This window comes from Ipomoea triloba, chromosome 13 (genome assembly GCF_003576645.1).
Source record: "Ipomoea triloba cultivar NCNSP0323 chromosome 13, ASM357664v1".
In the NCBI taxonomy this organism is placed as follows: domain Eukaryota; kingdom Viridiplantae; phylum Streptophyta; class Magnoliopsida; order Solanales; family Convolvulaceae; genus Ipomoea; species Ipomoea triloba.
In genome coordinates, this window is record NC_044928.1 from 24,581,256 (window position 1) to 24,600,095 (window position 18,840).

At 33.8% G+C, this 18,840-nt stretch overlaps 1 protein-coding gene across 1 annotated transcript; it reads left to right on the forward strand.

Moving 5' to 3' along the window:
- Positions 1-13,462: 13,462 nt before the first annotated feature.
- LOC116003083 (probable pectate lyase 8) lies at positions 13,463-18,377 on the forward strand. Its single transcript, XM_031243259.1, has 7 exons — positions 13,463-13,711; positions 14,035-14,088; positions 14,640-14,714; positions 16,474-17,116; positions 17,203-17,306; positions 17,392-17,530; positions 17,661-18,377. Exons 1-7 carry the CDS (start codon positions 13,602-13,604, stop codon positions 17,880-17,882), a joined length of 1,347 nt encoding a protein of 448 aa, XP_031099119.1. The 5' UTR covers positions 13,463-13,601; the 3' UTR covers positions 17,883-18,377.
- Positions 18,378-18,840: the final 463 nt, after the last annotated feature.

Consider the following 18,840-nt stretch of genomic DNA (forward strand, 5'->3'; position numbering starts at 1 on the left):
ATTTTCATCTTGTTTGAATGATTTCATTACTTTTTTAATATGCTTGATGGTGCTGTTGTAATGCAAGAAGTATCTAACAACAAGTGGTTATATTGCACATGACTCGCAAAGAATATTACAGAGTACGATAGAAATCAAGGGAAAAGCATCTAAAACACACAAGTATGTAGTTAGTACAAGTATTGACTTTATATCTTTACTGCATTTATGATTGTTGATTGTTTTGATGGATGATTTAATATTTTAATGAAGTTACCATGCTGCTTGATCTTCATCAGCATCACTGCCATTGGTTACTGAGGGCTTCTTCCCTCTCTTCTTCATGCCGCTCAAGATCAGAGATGGAGAAGATGGGATGTGCCTAACTGCCCTGCCACTTCCCGGGCTTGTAAGTTTCCTACCCCTCTCGCTCTTTCGTTCATTTTCATCAAGTGTGTCAGTATGTGTATGTTCAACTTCTTTGCTTTCATCTGCATTACTTTTTCTGGGCCAGAATCTGTAGGGAGAATTGAAGCATGCGCTCCATCTCAACTAAAAGCTTAAGCTGATAGTTGGATTGCACATTTATGTTTATATATTATATATATGCTCAACAGGGAGGATTCCCGGAGGGAGTCTTCTGTGACTGCTTTAGCGCTTCCTTTGCAAATATAGACCTAAGTTTGTAGGGAGAGTTTGATGTTTGCTGTAAGGAGGGCTCCTTCGTTTCATCTATGCTGCATTTGTCTTCCACTCCTAATTGTTGATTTGGTTCTTGAACGCTCGAGGATTTGATCTCAATGTGAGGGTATTTGAGATTCAGCTTCTCTATTATTTCATCTGTCCTGCCAGTTTTGAGATTCAGCTTCTCTATTATTTCATCTGTCCTGCCAGTTTTATCTATTTCTGCAGTTTCATGTGGTCTAGTGGCACCCGGTGTATCTATTTCTGCAGTTTCATGTGGTCTAGTGGCACCCGGTGTCCCAGTTCACACCCCACCATGGATGATGGGAGTGGGTTCGAGCCTCAGTGGAGATTCAGCTTCTCTATTATTTCATCTGTCCTGCCAGTTTTGAGATTCAGCTTCTCTATTATTTCATCTGTCCTGCCAGTTTTATCTATTTCTGCAGTTTCATGTGGTCTAGTGGCACCCGGTGTATCTATTTCTGCAGTTTCATGTGGTCTAGTGGCACCCGGTGTCCCAGTTCACACCCCACCATGGATGATGGGAGTGGGTTCGAGCCTCAGTGGAGATAACTGCTGACTCTTTGTGCTTCAGAAACGGACCATATATATTCAGATTTTCTTGTTCACAATGTCAAAGTAATTTTATTACATCGTATAAGTTGTGAAGTTTTTGGAAAACTTTTCTGGTGGAAGTATCACTAAGACTAGCGCAGGACAAGTGAAAGTGAACAGCAAAGTTCTCTTGTTTTCCGTTTTTTTTGGTTGTATCTTATAATATCCATTGTCGTTTTTGCACCTTCATAACGGTAAGACCAATCTCCCCCTTCAATGAATCAACTTTACACAAATTGCCTAAAAAGAGTAGCTGTGCGAATGGGGCATAAGTTTCGAGTTTAATTCTTATCAACACATTCTCATAGATATGCAACATAAGATATTTCTAGTACATTTTATGTGTGGTTTGCGAGTTATTATACATGAACAAACTTTATATAGTGCATGAATATTGGTTGCCACTTGCGAGTATACCTAATACTAGGGTCCCATCAGAATAGTTATTCCCCTTGCGAAAGGAATAGATAAATTCTGTAAATATTATTCTTTAGAACAAAATGACTTACAAAGCATTATTTTCGAAAATACTATTTCATTCTCAACCTATTCTTTGAACCAAATATGCTATTAATCTTGTATCGTACCTGAATAATTTCCGGCATGTGATACATAGATAACGGCTAATAGTCATCGGTATATGTATCGGAGACGAAAGAAAAATAGTTGGATTGCGACCTTTCAGCCGTATGAGTATATAGCGAAGGAAAGTATTGTGTGTTGCACATGTCTTACGTTGTAGTGTTTGTCAGTTTGTAAACGTCTACCTTAATGATGTACTTGCATTTTGGAGTTATACGCATCCTCTTAATTGCCTAAAATTGAAAACCAACGGCCTCCTTACATTCAATTCCTTTACAACTCCTTAAACTAGATAACAAAAAGACTTATCCCAATTTTCATCTTTTAAATCTCCATTTTTGTGTGTGTAAACTTATGAGCTGATCCGGGTCTTTCTCAGAATCGAACCCGAATTATTTCAGAGTTCTTTCTCACAAAGAAGCTCATTTGTCACTTAAGTTATCTATTTAAATTTTTTTGGTTATGTAATTTGAACCCAAAAACAATTATTACATCATTTTTTAAGGAATAATCGCATTTGTGGTCCATCAATTATTGACTATTATGCAATTTAGTCCCTCATTTTAATTTTAGTAAAAAATGTGGTTATCAATTGTTTTGTTGTGATATAAATCTAGTCTCTCAATGTCTAAAATAGTCAATTTAGCTATTCAATTATTTATTTATATCAACTTTCAATTTCAAAAATTGAGTGACTAAATTGATTATTTTATACATCAATTAAACATCACTTGACTGAAATTGAAAATAGGAACCAAAAGTTACCAAACTACATAATAATCACAATTGCCACAATCGAGGGATCAAAAATATAATTATTCCACTTTTTTTACATTTCAGAATACGCAATCCCGCATGCACTTATGTCATTTCAAGTATGAATATACTAAAACAAAACTAATATTTTTATTCCTTTTGAGTTTTCCTCCTTAGTATGCCTTGGTTACTCATGAGCTATGAATTGGCTAACCCTAAACCACAAGTATATAAAAAAATGTTATTAATCAAATATATAATAATAATAATAATAATAATAATAATAATAATAATAATAATAATAATAAATAACACCACATAAAGAAGTGAATATTAAAATTTAGAAAGTAAATTTAAAGGGTGAATAGTAAACCTAGCTTAAATTAAAATTGATTTGCCCGGCCCTAACATCAAAATCTTTGTCCCCAATTTATAATTCCTTATTTTGTCATTGATTATATTATACATGCATTCTTTTTGTTTTTTTTTGGATTCACATCGATCTGGTCCCCAATTTATAATTCCTTATTTTGTCGCCATTGATTGTACATGGAAAATTATTGTGTGGACCAGGGTTCACACAGTGTTGTGCGAATCATAACAAAAAATATATTTTTAATATACTAAAAGTACATTATTCGTGTATTTAATGTATATACAAAATAATGTACTTTCAGTATTCAAATAATGTACTTTTTTTTAATATAATGTACATTTTCAATATATTAAACGTACATTATTTGTGTATTAGATGTACATTATTTGATAGTATGGTCCACACAGTTATAATGATGATTGATTATACATGCATTCTTTTTGTTTTTAGGATTCACATGGATCTGGTTGGGACATGAAGGTAAAATAATGTTGAGTGATTAGCACTACATATATACGAAGTTTGATTCAGGATTTGCTTTTACAAAAGCATATTTTTTTTAAGTTGGTGAGCAGCCAAATAGTTACCCATCCAAACGTGCCCTACACAATCCACCTTTCACTTTTCATTATGCATAAAAGATGTAGTAATTGTAGTTGTAATTGACAAAAAAGTGAAATTAAACAAAGTTACAATCTGTCCAGCCCAGCTGCATGCAAACTTTTACTCATTATTATTATTATTATTATTATTATTATTATTATTATTATTATTATTATTATTTTATTAGCTCTTTTATTTGCTTAATTGTAGGTCAAGGTATGTGTTAAATCAATTTAGTAGCAAAAAAGGTAGACCACTAACCTCTAGTAGATTGATTTTTAAAATTTTTTCTATTAATTTAATACATATCAAAATTCGATCTGAATTTTTTGTTTGTAATCATTAAGTCATGAAAAAAAAATGCCATAAATAAAATTTTATAATTAACTCTAATTGATCGGATTACAATTATTTATGGACCATAATAATAAATTTTAACAAATCAAAATCACTAATATAATGATAAAAAATATCATTTTACTAATAACATAACCGAAGAGCTAATTTATTACTTTATAACTCATGAACCAACCTGCATGCATACGCATGCATTTTGGTGTATATATGCTATATATGATTTGCAAATAATTGCAATGTACCATATTGGTATATAGTTGTATTATTCTTTTGGGAAGTTTTATGGTACCATTGTGTATCAAAAACAAACAGCATATTTGTAATTTTGTAATTACCATTTACCAAGTGAACAGTCTTATCAATTTGACTGAGATTGCCTCACATTTTTAATTATTGAAAGTAAACTTAATTAATTATAAATTTTGAGGATAAAAATGAAAAATGAAAAAAACTAAAGGTAGAATTTAAGACCCCGCTCCCGACTCGTGGGTCAGGCTGTCAAGGCGTGTAAAGTGGTAAAATGGTTGACAGTAATTGACAACCCTCCATGGGGCCACCCTTTATCCATAATCTCACCAATCATGCATTATATTGAGTTAGCCATGGCTTAGCTTAAACCTACCAGCCACCAACAAACTATATATTACTACTGCTCTGCCTAAGCACATGCCCGCACTGCCAAACATTACTTGCTTTTACACTTTTAAGACTTTACCATTGTGAATGGGCAAACAAAAGTCTAAAGCTATCTTGCGCCACGTAGTAACAACATGTTTGATTCATGGAATATGCCAGAAATTGAATAATACTCTTGTAAATTTTACGATTAATGAGTAGTTCACGGCTGATCAACACAATCGTTAATCAAACTAAGTCACTAATTTGTCATAGCCAAGGGCCGATGGTCCGAGCAGTTTTTAAGACCATAGACCGAATGAAAGCTTCCACGCCGATCACCCAGTCACTAGTATCACCCAAAACAACTCCTATTCTTTCAAAATTCAAATCAAATTTGGTGTTAAAAAATAATATTGTAGCATGCATGGGCAGCTCAGTTGGTCACATGCGTGAAATTTGGGAAGAAAGACCAAATATCGAGTCTTATTACCAGCAGTGTGGGAGCAACCTCTCAAAGTGAGGGGCTCCTTGTGCGCAGTAAACACATCTTCCCAGATGTTCTATCGGGTCGGGATGTGGAGGGCCCCTGAGGTTGGGGATTCAACGGGAAGAAAAAAAATATTGTAATAAATGTTGTTACTATTAATACCTAATTAGTGTGAAATCAAGTATGATTTGGGATGAGATGGGTATAATGATAAGGCATTGGCCCAGGCACGCAATCAATGGTGATATATACACTTCCTTTCATGGAGTGTACTCATGTGCATATTATGGTGTTCTTCTTGTAATATAAGTGAACTTTTGAATTTTGATGCATGCATGGTGTGAGTGTGCGTTTTAATTTCAAGCTAGCATGGAATGGGTGTTATGATGGGAACAACAGGGTGGTTGCAATAAATTTGAATACATAAATTTGCCAAAAATAATTGGTCAACAAGTACTATAAATTTTATTCCTAGAATTACATATTACACCATTATTATTTAATGCTCCAAACAAATAATTGCATAGAGCTGATTGATATACTAATAAAAATGAGGATTGATCTCCACCTTAATTATCAATTTTAGGTTAAATTCCACTAATTTAACTCCCAACAGGACATGCCACTTGAACCCACATGTATTGCATGACAAGTAAATCTCGATACTCAAAATTATCAAAAGCAGCTTGGAGTGAAAGCTCACTTTCATGAGATTCAAATTCTCAACCTTTCACTCTTGGTAGAATTCATAACTACTTCCGTGACAGCGTGACTACTAGATCAACTAGAGGGATCTTAGTTATTTATCAATTCCTAACATCATTAATAGATTGAAACGATGGAAATTATTAATTTAAAAGAAGAAGACTTTTTTTGAAATATGAGAAAAATGATATTAATTTTCTTTTTTGGCAAGACTATATATATAATTAAGGCAGACCAAATTTTAATAGTTAATAATAAATGTGAGGTTCAAATTGTTTATGTGTAGTTGCAATATGAGTCTCTCCTTGTAATCATAGTCGACATAGTTGATTGGTTCAAAGTCTCAAACTAAGAAGACTAATAAATAACTCTCATCGAGAGTTAAACTTAGAATTTTGTGATTATCAAACAAACTATCTGAATACAACAAGTTGATGAGATATTGAATTGCCTTTTTGATTGAGTGAGTGATTTAACCATGCATATTTATTTTGAGGACCAAAACTGCATTTAACTAATTAACACTGTATAATTTCAAATGATGAAGATGGAGAGGTAGTAAATAAATTTTATTTTACGATTGTTGATTCAGTAAAAACTTTCTGTTTTGGAACCTTTTATCGAGTAATGTTTAATTTTAATTAATTAATTAATCATTTGCTCATCATTGAAGTTTTGTAGTATTAATTTGTAATGTAATGAAGATTTTAAAGTTATGTATATTAAAAACATGTTAAAAGCTAGCTCATGATTGGAAATGATACCAAATTAACACTTTTTTTTTTCAAAGTTTTGAATTATGAAATTTATTTCAACTTTTAATAGATGTGTATTGTAAAATTCACAAAGCCATTTATATAAGTGATCACTTATAAGAAAAAATTCATCAATCCAAGACAACCACACTTCATTCTAACTTATGGAAGCAGTTAGAGAACTCGTTCAAATACAATATAATAGACGTTATAGATTTAGACATATAGAGATCGACAAATTTTTGTGTGGATCGAATGATAAATTATCATAATTTTTTTCTCTTAGGATGCTAATTATAACCATCCAATCCACTCTTTGGGTGGTAATAACACAAAAAGCCACTTATTTATGCTAAACTTGCTACATTAGCGTATAGATTTGTTTTAACATTTTTTCCCCGGTATGCCTAGGAACCCGCATGTCCTAAGATTAGAAGATTCTTCTTGTGGTTATGCCTCTAGCGTCGCTCCAACAAGATCTTGATTCTCTACTGGGATTGCTTCAGGATCTTCGTCTCCCGTATGTAGATTGACCAAAATTGGATATATAATCCGTGCATTAGAATTGTATAAAAAATGTAAAAATGAAACTAAAATTAGAATTTGTTGTATATGACAGCATTGGAATTACCTTAAAGATAGATCAAGAAATCCAATGCAAATTTATTTTTGCCTTAGCCTTTAAGTCCTAATAATTATGCTTAAGTATCTGGGTAGTACTTCTAATAATTTAAGTGTGACTCCTTCAATTCCCTTCCCTGCAGTGATCTAGATAATGCACATTTGGTGAAAAATGCACATGAGTGAGATTTATTTAGTGAATATTATTTGCTAATAAATATAAATTTTTAGCCTCATCACCTAAAAATATATGGTGGAAAATGCAGCAGTTAATAATTTTCCTAATATATTGCATTCAAAAAATTATTTCAACAAAATGTGACCAAGTTTGTGTATATATGTAGGGAAAGGTTCAAGGGAGAACATGCTCTCATGTAAAAAGTGAACACTAGTCTGATCTATCAATTTTGGTAGATTAACGGTTAAGAATTGTTGAAAAATAAAAGAAAAATTGATGAATTTAATTTTATAAATATTGTAAACTTGAAAATTTGCCATGGCTATAAAATTGACTCGTATTTTTTTTTACTAAAACCCTTAATCATTGATCAATCCTCACTTTTATCGAAAGACCGTATTCTCATTTGATCATATCCCTATATACATTTTGCCCCAACCCTTTGAGATATCAACTAAAGTGTTCCTACTTAGAGTACCAAGCTTGTAGCACCTAAAGAATTGAGGTTAGTTGCCGAGAAACGTGCATGAAAGACAGTTGTATATGTTACACACCTTACATAAACAACTTAGTAATTTTCACGGTTTAGTAGGCAGTATTTGGGATAAGAGACCAATGTTCGAATCTCGGTAGCGTCAGTGTGGAGATTATGCTCAAGGTGGACAGATCCCTTATGTACACCAACATTTGGCCATGTCAACTGAGCTATTGAGTCACGGTGATTTACATCCTTCCAAAAGCTTTGTCAGGTAGGGGTTGTAGGTTCAACCTTTTGAATCAATAAATAAAAGAATGATTAAATAATGAATATGTCAAAGACCTTGTGGTCTAGTGACACCCCTTTACACTTCCACATAGAAGGAGTAGGTCTCAACAATGTTGAGTATAAATGTCTAATTCATAAAAATAAAAATATTTTTCAAAAAATTCAAAGTTTTAGCTAAAATTACTACAAGATACAAAGATTTAAATTTTGTTTACTAATATTCAAGAAATTATATATATTATATCATCATTAAAAAAACAATCAGCTTTAGTTTGCTTGGACATTTAAATAATCTAATCACAAAGAAAACAAGAGGGTTAAGTAGTGGAGGTGTATTGATTTGAGATTGGTAGAATCGCAGGGGATTGGGCAGTGATTTCATCTTAAAAGTTGGTACTATACATAGTTCCTTATCTAAATGATGAGAACTTAATAGAGATGAAGTTTTACTGGTCAATAAACAAAGATTTTGGGAACGTGTAGATGGGGTTGGACTTTGAAGTTGTAGTGCAAGCTAGCTATTCAAAGGATTGTAATGCCGTGGACCCAGGTCCACCTTGCAAGGTGGACTTAGGTCTACAATCACATACACTATACTCTACATTCACATACAATATATTCTACATTCACAATTTGTAAACTCCACATTCACACATTACAGGATTATATGTTTAGTAACTATATTACCATTGTTATGCATTCACACATTCAAAACTCTATATTCACAGGTCCTATACTCCATATTCACAACTTGAGAACTCCATATTCACACATTACAGGGCTATAAGTTGCTAGAACTTCTTAACTCTATTACAAACATGCATAACTCTACAGTCACGATTTCTATACTCCATATTCACAATTTGAAACCTTCACATTCGCACATTTCTGGGCAACTCTACATTCACACAATCATAAATCTACATTCACGATTTCTATACTCTACATTCACACTTTGAAACCTCTACATTCACACATTTTTGGACAACTTTATATTCAGCAATATGTTTACTAATTAAAAAAAAAAAAGAAGACAAAAACGACGTAGTTTTGGACCCAGATCCACCTTGCAAGGTGCACCTGGGTCCACAACATAATTTGCCCTATTCAAAAGGATGGGTTAGGGGACACAGGCCAGGAAAGTCTCCCCTTCTGTTGGACTCTGGGAGCTGATGAAGAATGAAAAGGCTTGAAAATGGTAAATGTATGTGCAGATTTTATTACAAGAAGAAAAAAGAATGATTAAAATTTAAAAATTGTACTGTAATTTTTTGTTTGAATTAATCAAAATATGGCACATTAGTAGAGAATAAAAGAACTATTCTAGCTTTCACCTTTCGTAGTGTTAAATAGGGATATTCATGATCGATCCACTAAATCTGTCAAATTTATTCACGTATCTATCAATAGTGGATAAATGTGGATTTACTTAGTGAAAATCCATCACTAACATATTAGATACGAATTTGACATTTCTAAATTCACTATATCTAATCCGCATCTGCCAATCAACTTCCAAAATGATATAGTCTAATTCGTTGGATAATTGTGTAATATAATGGTTCTGTTGGATTGTTTTTCAGCTGACTAGTTCTTTAATAATTATGTTTTTGTTTGATTATAAAGAAGTTTCAATGCATTAAACTTTATTATTCTAGAATTTGAACTTTTAGTTTATTGTTAATTGACTATTATAATTGAATGTGGCATTTGAACTACATAAGACTATATATTCCAGTCACACTATAATTCATTCTTTTCTTCCCTGTGTTGTTGTTGTAAATCGATCTACCTTAGCTTTTATCATTTCTCATCTGACTAGGACTCTTTGTATTCTTATAAATACATCTCTTCATGTACTTTGTACAAATGAATTGATCAATAACAAGATAATTTTCAAAACTATTGTTCTCATTCAATCCGTCATTAGATAATTGTGTAGTAATTTTGTTGAATTGGATTAGATCAAACTCCTAATAAATGCTAATGCGGATGCAAATGTGATATTCTAAACCTGCTTTTTTTTTTTTTTTTTTTTTTTTTTTTTTTTTTTTTTTTTTTTTTTTTTTTTTTTTTTTTTTTTTGGATCGGATTAGACGTAGATTCACACTTCAAATTCACCCTATGAACATCCTTAATGTTAAATATGTACTCAATTATTATTATCATAGACAACATGAATGAACTCAAAATTGATGTGCGTGATAGATGAGGATGTGTATGTATGTCTTCCAACTCCCAACCCCCAAACAGGAAAAAATGTCTTAGTTCACACGTTAAGAAAGAGCACGAGACCAAACATTCTAAAATCTTGACCAAAATTTCATCAACAAACTCCGCCGAGACTCCCGCACAAGGAAACCATTTTAATTCATTTCTCAACCTTAATAATGACAACAAAAAGCTTATACAACAAAATTCTGCTTTAATTTGCCTTACATTACATATTATAATCATTCCATGGACTCACCCAATCCCCGTGAATGGTGCGCATCATCTACATTAGTCAATAACTTTACCACAACTAGTGTTTTGGTGGTTAGACATCTTACGTGCTACTATTTGAAATTTGTGATGAACAAAATGTCTTCCCAACGACTATTTAAGTCAAACTTCATTTCAAAAATATATTTATGTATTTTAATACATTGAATCTCAATAAATCACATTAATAGTTTTGACGGTAACAATGTGTTACCGGTATATTTTGAGTATTATGGATCTTTAATGTTTGAGTACAGTGCAGTACAAATGCTCAAATCGATAGAGAGCTCTCGTCTAGAAAATCTTGTCCCCCACTCTACAAGTGTGAGCGTCCTTTTATATTCCTGAGCGCAACGACTCTCTGCTTCACCTTCAATGCGTAGTAAGTGGATGTTAATGCTGAGGAGTCGTTGGAGTGGACATTAATGCTGGGGAGCCGTTGAGTGCCTCCTCATCATTAATGTGTAATGATGCTTGTTTGACGTCCGTTCACTGTCTTCAGGTCAGTGCTGATGCCCAATTATCCTGTCAAGTTTGTTAACTACTCCTACTCAATCAGTATGGAGATGACATTAAATTTCTCGTAGTAGAAAATCAAACACGGGAAGATCATATCCATAGTTCATTGAGGAAGTTCAAGTTAAGACAACATCTGATTAGCATATTTTTTTTAACTTTTCTATGAATATGTATAGAATAGCAACTCCAATCCCATTACAAAACATATGGGTCTCTACTTAGGGAGGTGTAGATAAAATGACGCGAGTTTTTTCTATTTTAATGTATAATTGCTACCCGACTGATGGAAACCTATGTGGTCAATTTATAATAAATAAATAAACATTTGGGTCTTCAAACATATGAAAATGGTGGTCCTTCCCATTTATTCTTATTTTTGGATTGATCATAAAAAAGAATAACTCTTATATTCCTGTTTCATTTTCATTGTATATAAGAAAAAAGTAAGTTTCATTTTTATTGTATATATAATGTATTTTCTTTAGTACATGAGAATGAGTGCAATTAGATAGATTTGTACTTTAGATTTATCACTTAGAAAGTTGTGCTACTCACCATCAACCTACACCACAAACTTCATATAAATACAATAATAAATTTAGAAATCACTATTAAATCGAATTAAATTGCAAGCTTTCGTTTTTAGCACTGCCACAGTGCCACTTGTCTGAGATGATACTACCTCAAAGCTCAACGAAGACTATTACATATATAAAAGCATGGGATAAGGCAATTTTTGGTACTCCAGTTATACGTGTGGTACATATTTAATCTCTGAGTTTTATGCGTGATTATCTTTGACGTCTAAAGTTATACATGAAGTGGCAATTTTAGTCATTGGAGGAGTGAAAGACCAAATTAGTCACTTTATTAAGTGACAAATTGGTGGTAGAAATTTATACAAAATTTTTTGAATATTATTGATGAACTTATTAAATTTAATGATAAAATATTATATTAATTATTGCTTGCACCTTCTTGATTGAGTTTGCCACACATAACCTCTTGATTGAGTTTGTTACACATAACTTTTTTTTAATACAATTTATCTTTTATTTGTGATTTACAAGTTATTACACATTTCACACCTAATCATGAGTTACTAAAAAAAATATAATTAATTAATTTATAGAAATGCGATTGTCATGACTTGTCGAAGAAAATTTCACGAGCAACAATTTCATTTGTTCTCGGGTGACGGCAAGTACCAAGTACCAAGTATGTGTACGTAGTTTCCCATTTGTACTCCGCCAATTGCGACCATCATCTTTCCTAAACATGCATTACGGTCGGCCGTCGGCGTATTGTCTAGGCTTCCCAAGGTTTTGTCGACTCGTAATTAAATGCTATTGTGATCCCAATTTTCAAAATATAGTGTATATTAATTATTGACTTATTTCTAATAAAAAATCTTATTTAAAAGCTAAATACAAGTTAAATGAGGGTAAACTTCTAATTAGAATATAATTTTTTTTGATAAGACCGTTCCCGTCCAAGACGGACATTAATTGTTCCTTCTGAACCTAGCATCGCTGGCATCGACCGATATGAACCCCAAGATGTCTTCGGGTGGAACCTCTAAGACTGTTGTACTCACTTCCTTAGTTTAACCAAGATTTGCGAGAAAATCAACACATTTATTGCATTCTCTCGTCACATGGGCTAACGTCACCTCCTCAAAACCTGAAACTAGATACCCGCAACAAAGAAATTATACCAAATAAAGAAAGATACATTACCTATCATTAACATATTTGCGGTCATTCGATGCGATAGTTATTACTAAGATGTTTAAAATAAATCAATAAATAAGCAATGGGAGGTATATATAATTTTAATGTGTTTGTTTGTGAAAAATAATATTTTGTATTAAATTTTCTTTAATTTTATTTTTTATTAATATAAAGATAATTAGTAAAAAAATATTTTTCATTTATATGTAATGATTAATAATTACTAAATTATTATTATTATTAAATAATTTTATGTTTTTAAAAGTTATTTTATATATTGTAAATTAAAGTTAATAGTTAATTAGCACAATTAGCTATTTAGTCTGACTGCTAATCGCCTTTAATTGCCACACAATGTCAATGATTACTAGTTTACTACAACATAATTGATGGAGTAAAAACTTATTTTCTCATATAAATAAAAGGGAAAATCTAAAAGAAGTGGAGCCAGTCTGCCAGCAACAAGAATTTTTATTTTCATTTTTTGACAGAAGTATTTTTTTCGGTTTTTTATTTTTTACTACGGAGTAATTTTTAACTTTCGCTTTCTATTCAGTTAGTAAACGGCCGTTATTATTAACGTTTTCTGACATCCACATTCTGTATAAAGATACCGTTACATTGGGCGTGGTGCTTCACCTTCTACTCTGCCCTCTTCTTCTTCTTCCTCTCTGCTCTGCTTTTCTCTGTAACTCTCTCCCTCTCCAATCCATTCTTTCCGTTCCTCCATTTTTAGTGGGAGAATAGGAAAGAGAAAGTGTAGAGAGAGAAAGCGACTCTGCAATGGGGTCCGAGAAGAAGTGGCTCTCCGTCGCTCTCACTTCTCTGCTGCTTCTCTTGTCCGTCGCCGGCGCCTTCGCCGGAATGCAGAATAGTAAAGACTCCGAGATGAGGTACGGTTTCTATTGCATACTTCGTATATTTCGAACTATTTCCTGCAAAATTTTGAGTTTGAAGAAACAAAATAATCTATAGGTTTATAATAATCAAATCCTTTTCTGAAAAACGTAAACTAAATGTTCATGTTTTAGCTTTCGCAGATTCTGCATTGCCTTTTTATTGAAAAAAAATTCTTAGAATTTTGCTCCATTAAAGCTCTGCTCGTTACAGAAGTTGTTTAGGCAGAAAATGAAAGTTCTGGAGAGAGAAATTAGAAATATGAAGTTTGATTTCTTCTGAGTTCTGATAAGGTCTTCTGCATTGATTTGATTTGCAGGAATTTGCAGAAAGAAGAACCGCAGAGCTTGCAAAACTTAACAATGGCGGCAAGGTTACTAAATTATTTTTTTTATTGATTTAATCTGTGATGAATCTCAGCGGTCGGATTTTGGTTCCAAGGGGGGATCATTAAACTCAGACCGTTGGATCCTTGGGTAAAAGCCTCCGGGAAGGATCATACTCAGCCGTTGAGATCCTTCGATCTCAACCGCTTATTCCCGTAACCTCCCATTGGATCCCTTTGTTCTGCAACACTAAGTTATAACCGCTCTGTCTCCTCCACTTGTATACTTCCGGTTCCAACAATACCCCTCCCATTCCACCATACTGCCACTTTCTGTGCGTACAGTTCACGCGCAGCCGAGTGGATAACCGAAAATGCATCCACCTTGAGCACTGTGTGTTTTCCTCTTCGCACTGTACTTTTCGTGTCTTCCCACTTTTTCTGGCTGTGGATTAATAATGTCGGTCGCCCTATTCTTCCCAAATTGCCCTTCCTCTGCCTTCATTCAATGACTAGTGCACCCAACATCTTGGTCTGTTCAATCAATGTATATTTTCGCAGAAATTAATGTGAGGTTTCTTTCGTTGTCCATGGTTCAGGTTGGCACACATGGAAGAAACTCTTAGTAAGCATGCAGTGGATGACCCTGAAGAGGTCGCCTTCATGGTTACAGAGTAAGTGCATGCCTAATATTCCTTTACATCCATTCATTATCATTATCATGAAATAACAAAAGAAAAGGAAATTTTACTTTTAATTGATCTGACCCAATATAAACATGAATTAGTCTGAGGTACTGTCGAAGGTAATCTTTTCATTTATAGGCTTGATCTCATGACCTTCAGAGTACCCAAAGTACTTAATATGGATAATTAAGGATGTTTTTCTTGTTGCTTAATAATAATAATAATAATAATATTCTTTTGGGGAATTGTTATTTTTTCCCTGGCCTTCTATTTGTGTCCAATTCTTTCTCTGCCAGTGCACGTGCGCTTTGCTGTCAAATGTGTCTGTGTGCAATTAAATTCTGTAGCACTCGTTAATTTTAAGCCAATAATATTATATCATGATTTTTTCTAATTTTTATTTTCGAGTGAATAACTTTTTTTATCATGTCAAATTTAGCTTTTATTACTACTAAAGTGGTCCAAAAGATAATTTTTGTGTGTGTATGAATTGACACAACTTGTTTCAGCTATTACATCCCTTCATATTTATTCAGATTTGGTAAATTGATTTATGCTTACTTATTTAACAATTCTTATAACTTTTTATTTTTTTTAGTACTACTGACACTGTTAGAATGTAGTATTGTTCTAACTACTTTCTTAACCTACTGAAATACAAAGAGTCAATATTGTCTTAACTGGGGTTTGAATCCATGACCTTTCATTTGGGAGAACTATTTAGTGTTACTAGATCACAAGGTCATTGACAAATAGAATATTATTGATAGCTAAACAGAGCATAAAAAATTGGGACCAATGTCCAAAATTATAAGGTTTCATTTATTGGTGTATATTCTGCTTGAGCTATCCAAGCTGGCTTTTGCAGTCACAAATCTGCAAAATTATTAAGGACTTATTTGCTGGCTGTCGTCTTTGTCTTCAATAGCAACTCGCACATGAAACTGTGACATATCTATCTGCTTACAAGAAAATTCCATGCGAATACGCTATAACATACTATACTATATTATATATATAAAACAACTTTCTGATAATAATATCGCCAAGTTGAATTTATATAGCATCATCACCCTATTTAATAAACCAATTTTTTCAGGTGAAACCACTACACACGTCACATGTGTGCTATTTAAGACAAATGCCTTTTTTTTTTTTTTTTTTACATGTGAAAAGATTAATGATTGTTTTTTTTTTCTTATAGCATCTTGTGTTTTTCGAATTTTATCTGCTCGAATTAGTTACAGTGCTATCAAATGTGAGCAAAAAAAAAGAAAATGACAAAATTACCCTCGATTATTATTACTCCGTATTATATGTATATTTTTGAGTACTATTGATTCTGTTACAATGTAGTATCTGTTCATAGCTACTCTCCCAATCAAATGAAGCACAAAGAGCTAATATCGTCTCTACTGAGGCTCGAGCCCACCCCTCCCATGTAGAGTGCAATCAAAGTCTGAGAATTACAATTTTTTCCTCCCTAATTCTTTTCTCCCAACCAAACGTAGGTGTACCTAAGCTAACTGCATCCACCGACAGACACATAGTTGCTGCTTGCAATGTAACTACCATATGATTAAATGATTTTGTCACATTTCTGTTTCAAGAAAAAAGTGAATTACCCTATTGTTAGATAATAATTGAACAAAAAGAGGTTTAATTTGCTTTATATACAATTCAAGATTTCTCCTGTTAAAGTGAAAATGATGTGTTCAGTTCAGTACTAATGGCGTTAACTTAACAGGAGTATCAAGAACAGCACAGAGAGGCGAAAACTGGGATTTTTCTCGTGTGGGACTGGAAACCCCATTGATGATTGCTGGAGATGTGATCCCAACTGGCACAAGAACCGTAAGCGCCTCGCAGATTGTGGGATTGGGTTTGGGCGCAATGCTATAGGGGGCAGATATGGTCGATTCTATGTTGTGACTGATCCCGGCGATGATGACCCCGTGAACCCCCGGCCGGGCACTCTCCGGCACGCCGTTATCCAGGACAGGCCGCTCTGGATTGTGTTCAAGCGGGATATGGTTATAACGCTGAAGCAGGAGCTGATTATGAACAGCTTCAAGACTATTGATGCACGGGGAACCAATGTGCATATTGCTAATGGGGCCTGCATTACAATCCAGTTTGTGACCAATATCATAATACATGGCCTTCACATCCATGACTGTAAGCCCACTGGAAACGCCATGGTCAGGAGCTCCCCGTCCCATTTCGGTTGGAGGACTATGGCGGATGGCGATGGCGTTTCCATCTTCGGCTCGAGCCATATTTGGATCGATCACAACTCGCTCTCTCACTGCGCTGATGGCCTTGTGGATGCTGTCATGGGCTCCACTGCCATTACTATCTCCAACAATCATTTTGCTCACCACAATGAGGTTCAATTTGGTTCATTCTTGAATTGAAATTCATAGGTTTGTGTTTAACTTACTAATTGAATTGAACTAATGGGAAATTAAAACAGGTGATGCTGTTGGGTCATAGTGACTCTTACACGAGAGACAAGCAAATGCAGGTGACAATTGCCTATAATCACTTTGGGAATGGGCTCATACAGAGAATGCCAAGGTAAATTCATAGTTTCAAGTTTCAACCCTCTGGCTTTTGTCCCATTAGCTTAAACAAAATGAATATTATTGTGGAAAAATTGCAGGTGCAGACATGGTTACTTTCATGTGGTGAACAATGACTACACTCACTGGGAAATGTATGCCATTGGTGGAAGTGCTAACCCTACCATCAATAGCCAAGGAAACCGGTACCTTGCTCCATCCAATCCTTTTGCCAAGGAGGTATGTATATATCCAATCCAACTATCAGCTTAGTCTTTTAGTTAGATAGAACGCATGCTTCAATTTGGTATTAGGAGCACTTAAATGTGCAATTCAACTATGAGCTTATATTTGGGTGGATTTGAAACAGGTGACAAAGAGAGTTGACACTGCCCAGAATCAATGGAAGGGGTGGAACTGGAGATCAGAGGGAGACTTAATGCTTAACGGTGCATACTTCACCCCCTCCGGCGCGGGTGCCTCGGCCAGCTACGCCAGAGCTTCGAGCTTGGGTGCCAAGTCGTCTTCTATGGTTGGCATGATGACGTCAAATGCCGGTCCCCTGGCTTGCCGCAAGGCCCGCACATGCTAAGCTAGCTTAAAACTACATTTCAATTTTCCCTATAAAAACTACATAGAATCATTGTTTGTCAGTACGTTACTCTCCAAAGTCCTCCCATCCTAGCAAATGTACATTTGTTTCTTTACTATTGTCTCTCAAAGTCAAAGGTTGTTCAACCTCGGCCAAGAAGGCGCAGAAGCGTTGGCCATTGCATTGCGGCTTCATCTCATCATCATATCCCATCCATTGCCCTAACCACCACCATTGCTTCTTTTTTTTTTTTTTTTTTTTAATGTTCTCGCAGGTTTACATTTTTACTTTTTCGAGTCACACAAGTTAATTATAGTGTTGTCAATGTCACAAAAAAAAAGAAGGAAAACATAGAAAAAGGCTCCTTTGTCTCCCCCCTTTTTTTCACTTTTTCTTCTGCTTTGTAATTGTCTATGGAAACATTAATTGTCCTTGGGGGCTGTGGATTGTGCTTATATCATATATTATATATATAAATACTTTTCTTATTCATGATTTACTTTTGTCTTTCTGCTAATTGCTATGATGGTTGCATATGGAAGAACAGTGCGGCTAGCTAACATAGTTTTTCTCAATGATGGTTGTATATGTTGTCAATGAGATTATTATTATTATTATTATTATTATTATTATTATTGTTGTTGTTGAAATACTCATGATTCTTTATAAAGTAGTATATGTTTTATACTTTTTAAACATTTTCAATCCAAAGAACCTAAGCCCTCACTACTAGGTTCGAACTCATAATAACTGGGATGCCGTAACACTATATGATAATTGGCAATGAAATTATTACTTATGACCACCTAATTACCATCATGGATTTTTAAAAGGCCATATTATCTAAAATCCAATTCCATAGTAATATGATGGTGTGTATATATTCAAAATTTGTTCCATAACTGGGTTGGCTAGATTTGTTATTAGGATTAAATTCAACAGAAGTTCAAGTCTAATT